The 16,583-nt window shown below is 41.4% G+C and overlaps 1 protein-coding gene across 2 annotated transcripts in view; it reads left to right on the forward strand.

The window, feature by feature from the left end:
• The window catches only part of PHF20L1 (PHD finger protein 20 like 1), a 65,996-nt gene that overhangs the window by 6,714 nt on the left and 42,699 nt on the right, over positions 1-16,583 (forward strand). For both annotated transcript variants that reach the window (XM_028533634.2, XM_036031439.1), the window contains exons 3-4: positions 13,177-13,348; positions 13,491-13,575. In XM_028533634.2, the coding sequence (XP_028389435.1) occupies positions 13,177-13,348; positions 13,491-13,575 (257 nt within the window). The remainder of the gene's footprint in view (positions 1-13,176; positions 13,349-13,490; positions 13,576-16,583) is intronic.

A 16,583-nucleotide genomic window follows, 5' to 3' on the forward strand; every position in this document is an offset into this window, starting at 1 on the left:
GTTTTGACTGCTGATGTAACTTCTGTCTTGTGGCTGAAATTAAAACAGTTACTCTGTAGCATGTGATTTAATTAGGAAAACAAATCACACAGTGTGTTCTGTGTTACTCCTAAAAGAAATTAGAGATATAGCGCCAGCTTAAAACATTCAGATAAGTTATGCTCTTCTGACTTTTGGGGAATGTATCTCTTCTAGATCTAAAGGAAAGGAAAATGAAAGATTAAAAAAATGCAGAGATGTCTCCAAGTATCAGAGTTTGATAGAACAGTATAAATTTGAATTGGCAAATGCTGTTTCCACACATTTGGAGGTTTTTGAACTGTATGGAACATTTGCAAATGTGCGTTTTTAAAATATTCGTGAACAGAATTTTAATAGAGTGGGAAAGTTGAGGAAATTTAAATTGTAGAAAGTACAAATACCTTGTAATTTAAATAAGAGTACATGTTTTGTGAATAAAAAGGGTTGCTTTTTTCTAATTGGACTTAACTATTCAAGAGAAAACATTAGTAGGGATAAGTTGTATTATCTATACTTGGAGAAGAACACTCTTGAAAATAGTATGCAAATCAAATTTAAAAACAAATCATATTTAAATTAGGTGAGTTTGAAATTTGTAGCAATTTGAGTCACTACCTTTGAAAACTCAGTTTCAGCTGTAGACTCAGAAACCTGTGTAATCACCTTTATACATGAAAATAATTCACAGAAAGCTTGTCCGCGGATTCCAGATTGAGGACCCGAATGGCAGAGACTTTCAGACCTGACTTGTTTGTGCGGTTCCGCCAGGAACTAACCGTGGGACTTTGGAGAGCTGCTTTTCTGCTTGAATGTCCCTAAAAGTGAAGGGGTGTGACTTACTGGGTGATCTTTCAGTTCCCTTAAATTGGAAACTTAAATTTTTTCATCTACTTTCCACCTATGCAGTGGTGACAGATTGTTAAACCCTACATAGGGGCACATCACAGACTGGAGGCAGGGGTCGGTCAGAGGGGAGAAGTCGCACATAGTTTGTTCAGGGCTGCTGGTCACTGGAAGACAGCGACGCTGAAAGAAGTAGAGAAAAGTGAATGCATTTTGGAACAAAAATACGGAGGTTTGAACTGTTTGGAGTTTAGCGGTATTAGGCAGGTTACTACCCTTTATCCGACCTGCCCTATCATGTAAATGCTCTTCCACTAATTGTTTAATTTTGAAGTTATATTCATAACTATTGATTTTAAAAAGTATATTTGTCCGGTAGGATACTTTAGTTCCCTAACTTTCTGTGTGGTGCCAATTCACTAACAGATTGATTCTCTCACAAAGTTCACCGACACTCAAGTTGTTCAAGTGATTCAGGTGAAGCCTGGAAGGGTGGTTCTCAAACTGCATCAGACTCCCCTGGAGGGCCTGTTAGACGCATCGGACGGCTGGGCCCAACACCCACCGCCTCTGCCGGGGCAGGTCTGAGGGAGCCCGTTCCGTATTGGTGTTCCCGACAAGCCTCCAGGTCGCGCCGATGCTGCTGGCCTGCGGACCACGTGTGAGAACCGCTAGTCTATGCTGCACAGAATTATTACCCTGAACATAAAGTTTTTGAGGCGAATGGCAGTGGAAATATTCAGGATTTATGCTATGTTTTTAATTCTTTATGTTAGTTAGAGGAAACAAGATGTAAGTATATCTGGATAATGCAAAGTGATGCATTATCCAGAAATACTTTTTGCTCTTTTTTCACAGATTGGCTCTGTTGACCTGCTTTTACTTTGATGTGGTTCAGTTTTTTTCTTCCTCCTTCTGCAATTTCCAGCCGTACCTGCCTGGCTGGGCAGTTGGGGTGGTTCAGGTCCTTGCTGCTAAAGACAAAACACTGTCCGTGGTCTTAATTAATCTCGGATTGACCTTTAAGAGAGATGATCTCTATAATGATTTAGGATTTCTAGAATATATTCATCAAGTCACTTGAATTTTACAAGAAGCTTATCAGGTAAGGGATGATCTTTACCTGTCTAGAAATGACAGATTTGACGTTCTGTGATGTTAACTGTTAAATTCCAGTTCGTCTAGCCAAAAGAGTCAAGTCCTGTGGCCAGGTCTTTTGGCTCCAAGTCTCATGATCTCTTACTACACCCCTTTGCTTCATATGTTGATGCCCCGAAGCTGTGAGGCTCAGCTCCAGGAGCAAACGGTCTCCATGTCCACAGGCCATCCCCACTCCCAACTTGCTCTAGTGATGCGCATGTGTCGGCCTTTGAAAGGGCTGGGGAGTCCAGTATGCCCATGTCACTTTTGTGCCCGGGAATGGCAGCAGTCTGCGAGGCTGGTTAGTTTCAGGTCTGCCCACCCCAGAGTCTTCCTCCCAAACTTCACTTCGAACCCAGCCTCCATGCTGATGGTTTCCTGGCCTCCTTCATAAGTGGATGGTAGTGTAAGGTCCAGGAACCTCAGGCTTTTTGTGCTGGGCTCTGCATGTCCATATAATGGCACAGGCTGGGCCAACAAATAAGACAGTTCTATTTATTTTTCTGACTTTTTAAAAAGTTTTTTTTGAAAGTATTTTTAAAGAATTTATTTATTTTTAGAGAGAGGGAGGGAGGGAGAAAGAGAGAGATCAGTGTTTTTTGCCTCTTGTGCACCCCCTACTGGGGACCTGGCCTGCAACTCATGAATGTGCCCTGACCAGGAATCGAACCAGGAACCTTAAGGTTCTCAGGCTCTCAATCCACTGAGCCACACCAGCCAGGGCCATTTATGTAACTTTTGGTTGAGGGTCAACCATCACATATCAACAGGCATCCAGCTCCCTATTTGTTACATCATTCCTGCTGAATATTATTATTATGAATTGTGAGAGTTAACCCATGTCACGTCACATTACATAATGCTTTATTCTGTGGTGGGGCATTGGTTAAAACCACTAGTTGGGAAATAATTTACCTGTGATGGAAGTCATTTCTACTAAAAAGAATGTTTTGTGCCCTGACCAGTGTGGCTCAGTCGGACGCTGCCCCCTGCAGGGCGCACGCCCGGTGGCAGGCCCAGCGCTCCGGTCACTGGGGGGTGGAGAGGCAGCAGATGCATGTTTCTCTTCCTCTCTCCCTCCCTTCACCTCTCTCTAAAAATAAATCTTTAAAAAAATGATGAGAAGTAAAATGCTTCCTTATGAAAAGAATGTTTAGTAATTCTAGTTTTGCTGAATATATATTGTTATGAATAACTGCTTAAAGGTTTTTAATTTTGTTTTTAAATGATTTTTTTAAACTGAGGGAGGATACATTGTACTAGTTTTAAGTTTTAAATATCAGTAGTCTAGTTTTAAAAGTTAATATGGTATTGAAAAGGCAGCTTAGTTCTGCTGTTCTTCATGAGTTCTGGCGTTTTAGTCTTTTTATATGACTTTATGTTTGAAGAACTATTGACCATCCCTACCAATACCTCCCACAGACCATTAGTCAACACATAAATATTTTTTATTAAATTAGACATCAATATGCAAATATTGTGTTATTTTAGTAATTATAATTAACTCAACTTTGAGAGAACTGTTACAATAAAATTGAAGAAAGGATGTGGATATTTATGTAACATTCAGTGTGTCTTAAAAATCTGTCCCCCCTCACCCCCCATGACCAATCCTCTTCGATACCAAATGAATGTTTCTAGGATTGCACACGGTGGTTAGGTAAGGTGCTGAGGGGTAAGTTTCTTACAGGAAATGGCATGTAGGCAAGGTCTGGCCCCTTGTACTCACATAAGGTGCTCAGCAACATGGATTGAACTTTGGTGACTTGGTAAAGAATGAAAAATGAGTTGGTATCCTCCAAAAGTTTTAGGGATACCATAAAATTTGGTTTCCATTGGAGCAAATTATGGTAAATGAGCTCTGACTTATTGGTGGAAAACTATACGTATTTGTCAAACTAGATTGACAAGTTTAATTTAATTTTTGAAGTCACTGATTTTCTTAGTTTTGCAACACATCATCCTAGATTTCCTATCTTAATTTTTAAAGTTATGACAATTTTCAAACATCATAAAAGTTAAGCTACTTTTGCTTGTTTATTTTATACAATATAATAAAATTTGTTTTTTGTATTCTTTAGGCCCACAAAAACCAACTGTAGGAATTTTACTTGTGTCAGAAGCAGAAGATTAAATTTTCAAGGAAAAATAAACAGATAATATAATTTGATAGTTTTTTATCTGTTTTCAGTAGCTCTTGGTAAGGGCCCCTGTATGTGGGCATTGCAGCAGAGCCGGAAGTCATCAGTTGTCCGGTGCAGAATGTAGATTGGTTGAAAACAGTCCTCAAGGACAGGCAAACCTTCAAAGTTCAGGGTCCACCACCTGTTTTTATTTGATCCAGTTCCTTAACCTTGCAGACCCTGGGTGGCCTCTCTGGTGACCCTAACATGGGGTTCTTTGGGCACTGAGCAAGACAGCACACATTAGGGGCCTGTCATGGCTTCTGCCACATGGTGGGCACTTAATATGTGAGTTGGCTCTAGTAATGGTACTGTCAGAAACATTGGTTATTCTAAGAAAATGGCGCCTAATGGGAAAGAAGTCAGTGTAATTCTTACAGCTTTAGTCAGTGGGCATATAAACACATATGACACTGTAGTAGTAAAGGAATTTTTCAAGTGCTGAATCTTGAACAGGTTGGACCGCACCCTGCTAGAGTTCCGTGTTTTGTGACAAAAGTAAATAATAAGGAGTTTGGTCGTGTTAGCCTGAACAGATTATATGTCGTATGTTAGCTTTGAGTAAAATACTGGTGGCGTTTTTTGGTAGAGTAGGAGAGGAATTTTGGATGGTCCGATTCTCGTTGTGGGAGATGGTAGTGAGGATAAACGCTGTGGCCAGGTGTTTCGATTTGGTTAGGAGAATACACAGCCACCTCCAGTCTCACCCACTGTCTCCTGCAAAGGCCGTGGACAGGCAGGAAGCACGGGGGCTGGCCCGCCTGCACTGGGGCTGTGTGCTGGGGGGGTGAGTGGGCCGGAAGGAGGACCCGAGGGGTGATGCGACCGGGCTCTCAGCACTCAGTGTGGGAGAGGGCGTGGTTTGGGCCTCTTGTCATCAGAATGCCCTGGAGAGCCCAGAGTCACTTGTATTTATACTTCGTTTTGAAATACAGATTTTGAATTAATCAGAACAGTTTTTCTTTTCAGTGTGTTCTTAAGTGTAAACAGATTAACATACTTTATTAAAAATATTATAGTATTATTAGGTGACATTATTTTAGTTTAATCAATGAGTGAATGAGAAAACACTTTTGCAAATTGCAAAGTATAATGTAAATTTAAAGTGCTCCCAGGAAGCTAAAAGTTTTAGGTTACTAGGTTATAAGGATATTATGCTTGCTTTGGATACATTCTACATTAATTTTTATTATTTAGCAAATAATTCTCATGACAATCATATGTAAGGAAGTTCTTCCCTATTTCTAGTTCTTTTAATATGTAATTAATACGTATTAGTTATTTTGTATGGCACCATGTTAGTTTCTTGCTTATGAAGATGTTATCCACAGAACGGTTTTGAATTGTTAATCCTAACTCCCTAAGATTCTGCAAACATTTAGATTATGTTTAAATCATATTTCAAGTGTATTTCATTCTTTGAAAATTGAAGAACTCTCTTACTCAGAACATCTAATTTCCGTGCTCTTTCTGTATTCTGCTGTAATAGATCTTTATTGTGTGAGCTAGCTATTACTTTATATTGTGATTGCATTAACTTACTTTATTCCCTTTTTCTCTTCCTTTCTTCCTGAATTTGGTTGATTGGAATAGTGTCTTATTTGTATATGTAGCTTTAGCCCATAGTGAATTAGAGACAGTATTTGTTCAGTTACATGAAATGAATGAGAAAGTATCAATTCTTAAATTTACATAAATTAGAAAATTTTTGTCTTATCAGTATAAACAAAATTACTATTGAAAATATGAGGTCTGTCTAGAAAGTATCCAGCCATGTACTATGAAAAATAAAGACATTTATTGAAAAAGATACAAGATATAAGAAACATTGTACATAGAACAATGATGCCTCAGTCTCCTTCAAAGCAGGCACTTTGGGAGCTCACACAGTTCTTCCAGCATCTCTTCCACTGTTGAAAACAGTCTGCAAAATCCTTTGTTGGAATCACCATCAGCTGCCTCAGTGTATTTTCCTGAATCTGAAATCTCTTCCCCTTCAAAGGTGATTTTAGTTTTGAGAGAAGCCAGAAGTCACAGGGTGCCAAATCTGGGCTGAAGGGGGGCTGAGTCACCTTGCCGATTTGGTGTTTCACTAAAAAGCTCTGCCTGAGATGTGATGCAGGAGCGGGCCTGTTGTTGTAATGAAGCTGCTGATCACCAGTTGCCCATAGCTGCGGTGAATTCGTCGTATTGCATCTCTCGGCTGCCCAAGGACACTGAGGCAGTGCTCCTTATTAATCGGAGGGGTGTACTCCTGATGGAGAACACCTTCTCAATCAAAAAGTGTTATTAACATGGTCTTGATCTTGCTGCGACTTTGCTGCACCTTCTTCGGGCATGGAGAACCTGGTGGTTTCCATTGGGACAACTGGGCCTTCATTTCCGGATGGCAGCCGTAGACCCACCATTCATCTCCCGTGAGGAAGTCTGGTTCACTGGTGGTGGTTTGAATCAAGTCATTAGCAACTGTAGCACGATGTTGCTTCTGCTCTGGGTACAGAAGTCACAGAACATATTTGCTACAACACGTTTCATGCCAAAATCTTGGACACAGTAGTTTTTGGAGTTCCCAGGTCAGCGTCTAGTTCTTGCACTGTCAGTCACCGATCTTCATCGACTGCAGCCCGTGCGTGTTCAGCACTCCCAGGTGCTCTGCTTGCTGCAGGCCTTCCGGAGTGTGGGTCGGTTTCACCAGATCCTCAGGCATCTTTTGAAGTGTTTGTGCCTCACTTTTATTTGCACTGCACTCATTGCATCATCCTTGAAAGCCTTCTAAATCATCTGAATAGTTTCCATGGAGGAACGTTCCCAGCTTAACTCAAAATTTGATGTAGGTTCGTTGCACTACTTGCTCGGTCATTTTGAATGTGACGGCCACACAGTGCACATGCTCACTCAGCGGCATCTGCCGCCCCCACTGGCTAGTACAGTGGGGGCATCATTGTTCATGCATGTGCATTCCAGTCTACTCTCCTTGGCTGCCAGGTCACATCAATGTCGTGCAAACTGTTCTTGTTATATTAACAGTAGATGGACTTTTTCCAGACAGACCTTAGTATATATTTTCAATGAATAATTTATTGAAATTAGGGGCAATTTTGAAAAATACTTTGCCTTTTTGATTAATATGGCGTTTATTTAAATGGTTAGCTAAATCTCCAAGTGAATTATGATGCATATTCAGTATTGTCTGGCTTTGCCTAGTGCATTGTAACCCATCAGTGAGTAGTTCACAACTCTGTCCTTTGGCTTAGGCCTAGGATAGCCTAGGTTGGTAACCTAGGTTGTTAAGTGTACCAAGGATTTTGTTGGTCATTTTCTCGTGGTTGATTTTCTTTAGCAATAAAGGTAAAAATCTGGATATATCGAACTAGATGACAAATCAGGATGAGTTCCCTAAATTCAAAGGCAGTTTGTTTTACTGTCACTACACTGCATATAAAGGGATTCAAAGAAACCTATCAGGTTATAGTTCTAGCAGAGCTGCATGCTCATCATTTCTTTCTTCCTGCCAAAAACAATGGCACACCATAGGTAGAGCGTTAATAGATGATTTTGCCTTCTAGAAGGCTTTTGTTTGTTGGTCACGAACCCCTTTGAAAGTCTGATTCAAGTTCGGAACCCCACCTCGAAAGAGCACTCATGCACATCCATGCCAGGCACCCATCTTGCATACAGCTTCAGGGGATGACCGTCTCCTGGTCTGTTGGGTGAGTCAGGACCTGCCCACGGAAACAGCAGTGTGAGCCAGTGTCGGGATTCGTCTGTGATGGTCATTTCCATGTTGTGTTTCTCGCTCATGAGAAGAATGACCGCAGTGATTCAAGAAATCCATTGAGAGATTATAGTAGTAGAATTGCATGTATGAAAATTTTATTAAATTCAGCAAGAATTTTTATAAAGGCTGCTCAGATTTCTGAGTGCCATGTTTCCATTAAGCCCAGTAAACTAGAAAGACCCAGTTTTAGGGTGGGTCATTTCTGTTTTCTAGGATTAAGTGCAGAGGGCATGTGAGAATGAGGTAGACCCAGAGCAATGGAGGCAGTTCCCTCTACACAAGTGAATACTATTTAAGTGATACATGCATGTGATAGGGAAGGCAGCGGGATTTTGCGCATCCTGCAGTAACGGATGATAAGGGGTAAGAGAGCTGTATGTAGATTTTGGCAATGTTAGTTGCCAGTCATATTGCTAATAACGTTGCCTTCTCTCCATCTCTTTCTTTTGAGCTGTCGAGCGATGCTAACCATGATATTTTCTTTTTTCATATCGCTGATTGTCTTAACCCTGAACCATCTTTCATAAATGCCTGGACTCAGCCTAGTCACTGTTATCGAACAGCTTTCCATGATTCAGCCTTTTAAACAGTGACAAGATGGAAACATTATCAGTACATCTTCCAAAGTCAGTACCAAAAATCCAGTGTCCCATCAACACTAAAATTATTATAAGGCATAAATAGTGCATCAAAATAATGTTGTAATTCAAGATGGAGAGGCATTTGTGAATATATTTCAACAGTATTTTTCATTCATTTTGTATATCAAAGCATTATTACTGTGGCCATATGCTAGAACAGAGAAACCTTTTCACTGTGTAAAACTGTATGTTAAACTGCCATTTTGTGCATTTTAATGAGAATAGCAAAGATCTTGATGTTGGGATTTTTTTTTCTAGGGTATAATTAATAATCAAATGAAGTATAAACTTGACGGAATTCCCTGTTTGTGGAATAAAGGATCATTTTATTAGTTTGCTATTTCAGAGCCCTTTAGTTGGAATCTAGTTAACTGGTTACTAGTCTGCGTCCCACAGTTCCCCTTCATTCACCTTACTGTTTTTGGAAGTGCCCTTCGTTCTCTGATCAGGAGGCCCTGGAGGTCTGGACTTGTCTCTGAATCCTCATTGTCTTGGCTCATTGCCCAGCCTTGAGTCACACGGTGGTTTAAGGTAAATGAACACCGAGTGAGTAGATGAGGAATGCTCTGTATACACACCTTACCTCTGTTGGCGCAGTGTTCGCTAAGTGTAAATCCTACAAGTCCCCCCTCCCCGAGACCCACGCAAACAGTGTCTCCCAAGGACCTTTGGTGAACTCCATTTTCTCTGAACTATTAATAATAGCATCTGATGTAAAATTTTTGTGTATACTAGTGTACCGTGTATGATATAACCACTTTGGTATAGGCCTTATCCCATTTCTTCTGTAGGCTTTTGTGTCAGTTAGTTTGGCTTTGAATACTCTACTCACACATACTTTGGTTCAGTCTTTATCTTCATCCGTTAAGTGGGGACTGTGGTACTATACCTTGGGTGGTCACTGGGATCCAGTGAGAGAAGGTTGTAAAGAGCCGTTGACACTCGCTCTGAAGGAACACAGGGCCGGATGCTCATCTGACTCTGATCCTTCTCTTCTGTCTGCTCCTCTGACTCTAAGCTTAGCTCCTGGAAGGTAGGCGTTAATGACGTCTCCTTTTTCCTGCCGGCACTACCTAGCAAGTGCCTTAATCTTAGTAGATGCCCAAATATATGTTGAATGAATGAATGAACAGAAACTTGGACATTCTTGCTAATAACAATATTTATGACACTTTTATTTAAGATTCAAAGTTGGATTTGTAAACATTATAAAAATTAAAATAGATAATCTTAGGTATTCCTGTTAGTTCTTGACCATCATCCAAAGTTAACACATCTCTGGATGTTTATGTAAAGAGTATAACATGCTGTAAGTTATCCTGAAGAAGTTCCCCAGAATGTAATTTTTAGCCTTGTTATATCTGGTATCCTTTCAGCTAAAAGGATTAGAAATATTTTAGGAAAAGTATAAGTTACTTAAAAATTCGATCCAGATTTAAATTATTTGAACTTAGATTCTGTTTTATTATTACTTTTAAAGATTTCATTTATTTATTTTTAGAGAGAGGGAAAGGGAAGGAGAAAGAGAGGGAGAGAAACATCGATGTGTGGTTGCCTCTTACGCACCCTCTACTGGGGATCTGGCCCTGTCTGGGAATTGAACCAGTGACCCTTTGGTTTGCAGGCAGGCCAGCACTCAATCCACCGAGCCACACCAGCCAGGGCAGATCCTAATTTCTTACTGAATTGAATCATGTGGCAGTAAAGATAATGTCTAACTCTCTCTTCGTGACTGTTCTCACTTTGAGAAGTGTTTCAAGTATATAGGATTGGGTATATTTAGAGTGTGAAGGAACCTGAGAGTAAGCTCCTTATTTTTTATTCAAAATTTAAAAGATGTGAAAGTAAATGTGTGAAATTAGAGGCTTTTATGTTTTGGGAGAAATTTACCAATTTTTGTAACTGACGAAATCTCTTCACAGTAGTTAAGTGGCTAGTGAGTGTTGAAAAATAAATGAAAGCCTTATCCCTAGGTTTCCCTTAATGCTATTGACATTTCTGCCTTGTGGAAAGCCAGAACAGCAGAAACAAACCAACCCGAGCCACACTGCCGAAGACCAGCATTACAGCGTTGATTCTAAGTGGGTGGGCGCGCTCAGGGTGTCCACCGGAGGGATGTGGTAACCTCAGTGTTCTTGGCCTTATGCTTTTCTAGACAGAGTCTTCCTCACCCTCTCCCACTCCCTGAAAGACTGAGGGTAAGACCTAACTTAAAGTTAGATCTAACGTAAAGACCTAAGTGGGTGGACAGACTTCTTGGTTCCGGAGAAGCGTGTACATCATCTTTTCCTATTCGCGTCCAGCGTTTTCTGCATGGCCGGTGTGTCTGTCACCGCGCTAGATGCTGGGGGACGCAAGGATGGGCACGGCTCATTGCCCAAAGCTCACAGGCCCGAGTGTGCTTACCTCGTGTTCCCTGGAGCTCCCCCATCCCAAGAAATGTTAATAAATACTCTGTGGCAAACGGTTACACAGTCCTTTATCTGTGTAACCTTTGATAGTGATGCTTTGTCTCCATCTTGTGATGGGACCAGGAGGTCTTTCAGTAAAGAAAGTGGTTTAACTTTTTCAAATCCAGTATTTTCTGAGCTTATTGACCACAGAACCCTTCTTTTGTGGTGCACATATTAACATCTCAAGGGCTGAAAGGGCTGTGCAGCACGAGGCTTGGGAAGCTGCACTGAGCTGATTGTGAGGAGATGGGTGTAGTCGGCAGCGGGCAGGGGAGTCGGCGAAGGCTTTGCACAAGTGATTACACGTTAAACCGAGTTTGGAATGATGAGCGTACAAAGGAAGGGAAGGGCAGCTTAGGGCGAGGCAGAAAAAACAATATATGGAAGCACAAATGCTTGACAGCATGGTGTGTGTGTCTCGGGACCCAACTCCACGTAGTTGAGTGTTATTGAACGAAAGTAGGGAGGCAGCTCTGCTACAGCAGAGAAGGAGCCAGGGCCCTGGGCTGTGGAAGGAGCCTTGAGTCACATGACTGATCTGTAAAGCAGGCAGTAGTCATTTTCTGAATTTCAGTTAAGTAAGGCCTATCATGTTATGTATTCAAAGCTACTTTTCCAGAGGCAACGAAAATTTCAGGTTCCTCCAAAACTAGCAAAAATATGAAATAAACTATTACGGCACAATCATCTACCATGTGCTGCTATTGAATTCTTAAGTTTATTTAATTCTTTAAAAAAAATTGAATCGGCTGTGAACATTTAACATAGTACATAAGGAACGCAAGAGAAAAGCAGCTACCCACAGGGGAGTTCCTATAAGACTGCCAGCTAATTTCTTAAAACAAACTTTGCAGGTTAGAAGGGATTGACAAGAAATATTCAAAGTGATGAAAAGCAAGGACCTACAACCGAGATTACCCAGCAAAGCTACCCTTTTGAACTGAAGGGCAGATAAAGAGCTCCCAGACAAGAAAAAGCTAAAGGAGTTCATCACCACTAAACTGGTATTATATGAAGTGTTAAAGGAACTATTTGAAGAAGAAGAAGATCAAAAATATGAACAATAAAATGGCATAAATACATATCAATGATCGAATCTGAAATAAGCAGAACAAGCAATCACAGATGCAGAGGACGTTCTGATGGCTGTCAGATGAGAGGGAGTGAGGGGGATGGGCAGAAACGGTGGAGGGATTGGGGAGTACGGATCGGTAGTTACAGAGGAGTCTCGGGCTTGTACAGCACGGCGGGGGACATAGAGTGGCCAGAGAACATACGCATGACCCATAGGCAGGGGCAGCAGCGTGGGGACTGCCTGACGGAGTGGGGGTGGCCTCGGTGGAGGGGGATGGGGAAAAATTGGGACAACTGTAATAGCATAGTCAATAAAATAAGATTTTAAAAAAGGAATGATGAAGCAATTTGCCTTTTTAAAAGTTTAGAGTTAACATTTTCAAATTGTAGGAGAATCATCACACATGAAGACAGAACAACATGTCATTTTTTGTCACTTTTATGTTTTTAAATTTAAGGTTAAACTGTGCTTCCTCTACCACCATTGATTCTCATTATAAAATATTGGAAAATACAGAAAAAATGATTTGTAAACACCACTTTTAAATACTAGAATCCTTTCATGGAAGGGACAAGGGAGCCATTTGTATGTACTATTGTCAACAATAAAAAAAGAAAAAATATCATAAATCATTTTAAAAAATAAAGGAAAAATCTCCATTCAGTGGATATACTGTTGTTCGTATAGCCATAAATAGTCTTCAGTTTTTCTAACCATATTTTAGATGGTTTCTGTTTTCTTTGTTATTAGTATTTTATAGGTAGTTCTAGGATTAGAATTAATCGGGTAATGTTCAGGACTCTTGTGCAATAATTATTTACATTGGGAGTTTATCAGAGTGTTGATTTTATCAGGTATTGAGAATAATCATTAAAAAAAGACAAAAATAAGAAAGCAAACTCCGTTGACTGAGTAGTTTAAAAATATGGACCCATGTTTGGTTTGTGGTTTTCACTGTAAATGATAGTTCATACTTTTTCATACTCTGTGTAAAGAAATGTAAGAATTTTCTCTTGATATGAAGCTCCTCTTTATTGTTGAGGTATCCATCACGAATTGAAAAAATTGACTATGAGGAAGGCAAGATGCTGGTCCACTTTGAGCGCTGGAGTCACCGCTACGACGAGTGGATCTACTGGGACAGCAACAGGCTGCGGCCGCTTGAGAGGCCGGCGCTGAGGAAAGAGGGTCTGAAGGACGAGGACGATTTCTTTGTAAGTAGCCAGCTTTTCTCGCCTGCTAGATAGTAGCGATGTATTTTAAAGGGAATTCTGTTGAAGTTTACAAAAGCTCGTTTTTATTAAGGAACCTCTTATTACTGTACACGGCATTGATGTTAAAAGTTGTTTAAACTAGGACTTTAAAGCCGGAGAAGAGGTCCTGGCTCGGTGGACGGACTGCCGCTATTACCCCGCCAAGATCGAGGCCGTTAACAAGGAAGGTGCGTGCCTGGGGTGCTCGGAGGTCTGAGATGGGGTTAACAGCAAAGTCTTAATGTATTTCTAATGTTAATTAATGCCTAAATACACTGCTGCAGCTGGTAGAGGTGGGTAGATGGTTAATTTCGTTTTAGTTTTCAGTTCACAGTTCTGTGTTGTGTGCTTTTTATTTCTACTTCCCTACTTCCAGTTGGCTGTCCGAGCTACTTTTAGGTGCTCGCCTCAGCCAGTGTGAGGCCGGCCAGGTTCAAGGCAGAGGGCAAGTCAGACCAGTTCGACTTGGAAGCGAGGGACTGTGCACTGTTTCCTGAGGACGGAGTATGGAACTTCGTTAGTGTGAGGGTTTCCTTTGTTGCATCTTTCCCCGGCGCTTTTTCTTAATTTCTGTAGATAACTGAGGGTTCACTGTTCTCTAGTAACCTTTGGTGGTATCTGATATTGATACTGCTCTGATTAGAACTGTTGAAAATGACCCAGAGCTCCGGTGTGTCAGTGTGGCATAAGGTCAGTCAATCTACTGTACAGGTAATGAACTTACAAAACACTTGTAGAACAATTACTTTGAAAAAGTATGAGAATATCTGAACTATTGAAAATAACACTAATTTTTTTAAATTTATTACTTAAAATAGCCTTTAAAACAATTGTGAAATAATTATAAATAATATCTTTCAAGTTGGTAATACATTAGTTTTTCTATTAAATTATTTCTCAAACTTGACCACTCATTTTTTGTAATATTAAAGAAGCACACTGAATGACAGCTTGTTTGCAAGAAGGGCGTTTAATTTAAGTAAGGGGACACTTCCTTTAAACTGATCCTGAAAGGCAAGCAAGCTAGGTAGCTACGGAGGGAGTAAAAGTGCCTGTCTGGTGGAAGAAATGGTGTGTGCAGAAGGAGAGGCACGCCGCTCGTTAGGAACTTCAGTCGCCGATGTGACTGGAGCGAGGGGTCCTTTAAAGGAAGTAGAACAGCCGGAGAAGAGGGTTCATAGAGAAGTAAGAATAGGTGTAAGTGTCTTATAAGCTTGCTAAAGAATTTGAATTTTATTTGGAGGTGAATTTTATTTGGAGGTGAACCATGGAAGGGATTTAAGCTGAGGTTTTAAACTTAACAACAAACGAGATAAATAGGTAAGAAGATAGAAAAACATTTAAAAAAGAGTTATATTAATGTTAGGTATGAAAAAGTAAATCATAGTCATCTAGCTAGAAATATGATTACAACTTTACAAAGGTCTCATTCCATTTACTGTTTTAGTGAATCGAAATAGCAGATATGGCTATGATTTTATCACCACGAGTCACTTCACTGCAGGGAGCACTGAGGGACATCGCAGTGTTGTGAGCTACTTCTCCTTTTCTGGGGGGCCTTGATCTCACTGTGCTGCACTGGGGCTTCTGGAGAGCTCCGTTATGGCGCCCACATTCCTGTGTTCCCTCTACCTGGGCTTCCGCAGGGTCAAGTCCAGAGCCTAGTACAAGCAGGCCGGCAGTAACCATTTGTAGAAGGAAAGGAAGGAGTAATGAATCAACGTTGTTGGATAATGGTATCCACCCCAAACAACACAAAACACAGTAAAACCAAACAATGTCATTCTCATCAAGAGCATTTTCTTTAAGTGTAGTGAGCTTTGCGACTCTCCTTCCACGCTTAAAGTGCATCGGGAGTGTGCGTGTCCAGCTTGGAAACAGAACCGCCCGCACCCTTTGTCCCTGCCGATGTCCGTGGGCACGCAGTGCAGAACATCAGGGTCACATTAGTGGCAGAGGGATGACACTGATCGCAGCCGCTGCCATTTCGGGAGCAGGGTAAGCGAGCCCTTAGAGGAACATGAGCAGATACATTTGTTTTTTGAAAATCTCCTCTTAGAGGTACTCATTTTGTAATTTCTGTATGCCCCACATGGTGGGCGAGCCTGCCCCTTCACCCCCCAGAAAAGGACAAAGAGAAAAAAAGGCAAAAGAAGCCCTCTAGTCACTGCAAAAGTCTGACAGAAGTAAAGAAACGTGAACGTTTTAGGTATTTGTACTATGCCTTAGGTTGAGAAGAAGAGGCGTGTCACTGCAGCGGTCAGGGCAGTTTTCAGACCACGTGTGGGGTTTGAAGACGGACCTGTGAGGAGCAGGAGCAGGAGCTGGCCGGGATTAGGGACGGAGGGAGGCATCACAACAGAGCAGCCAGTGCGCGGGGCAGGGACGCACAGTTGGCGCCGCGAGCAGCCTCTCTCCTGCCAGAGCTGTGTCGGAGAAGGAAGGGGCGGCTGCAGGGGCGAGGGCAGCGGAGGGTGTGCACGCAGTGTGCTCGCAGACCTCTGGTGTCTCTGTCTCCCGGCTGTTCAACCAATCAGTTTTTTCATAACTTGGGTTTACATTTTTATATCTGTCATATCATGTATTACATCATAGGAAAATATGAAATTCAGATTATAAAAAAAGAAAACTTTTATACATGTATGTCATTTCCTGTGTGCCAACTTCAAAGCCAGTGATGCCAATTATCACATTTATTGTTTATATGTTTTTTGTAAAGGTCAGGTGTCTAATGTTTACTTAAAGTGGCACTCTGCTCTCATTTGTAGAAGTGATAGAAAAATACTGGGATTTCCATAAGTATAAAATTCACATAATTTATATTTTCTAATAGTGCTGACTTGTAGTGCCCTGCTAGCATGTGACCTGTTACGAGAAAGACATCATGCTTTTGTACGAGCCACACAGACAGGGTCTGCAGTCGTTGAAGAAGGATGGGGTGGTGGTGGGGAGGGGGAGGCGAGGGGTTGGGGGTCAGTGACGGCTGTGCTGCTGCCTCGCTGACCGGCTGACCGGCGTCGGGGGAGCGTTCACAGCTCCAGGTTTGGCCATGTCGTCTGCACTGGGGGACTTTCGTCTGGTGACCCGTGAAGTATTGCCTGGCTTAAAGGCCTGCGAATCTGTAATTCTTATTTGCCAGTCCACTGTTGTCAAAGAAATGATTCTTTCCTGAGGAGATGGTTTTTTCCTTTATCAG

This window comes from Phyllostomus discolor, chromosome 7 (assembly GCF_004126475.2).
Source record: "Phyllostomus discolor isolate MPI-MPIP mPhyDis1 chromosome 7, mPhyDis1.pri.v3, whole genome shotgun sequence".
NCBI lineage: Eukaryota > Metazoa > Chordata > Mammalia > Chiroptera > Phyllostomidae > Phyllostomus > Phyllostomus discolor.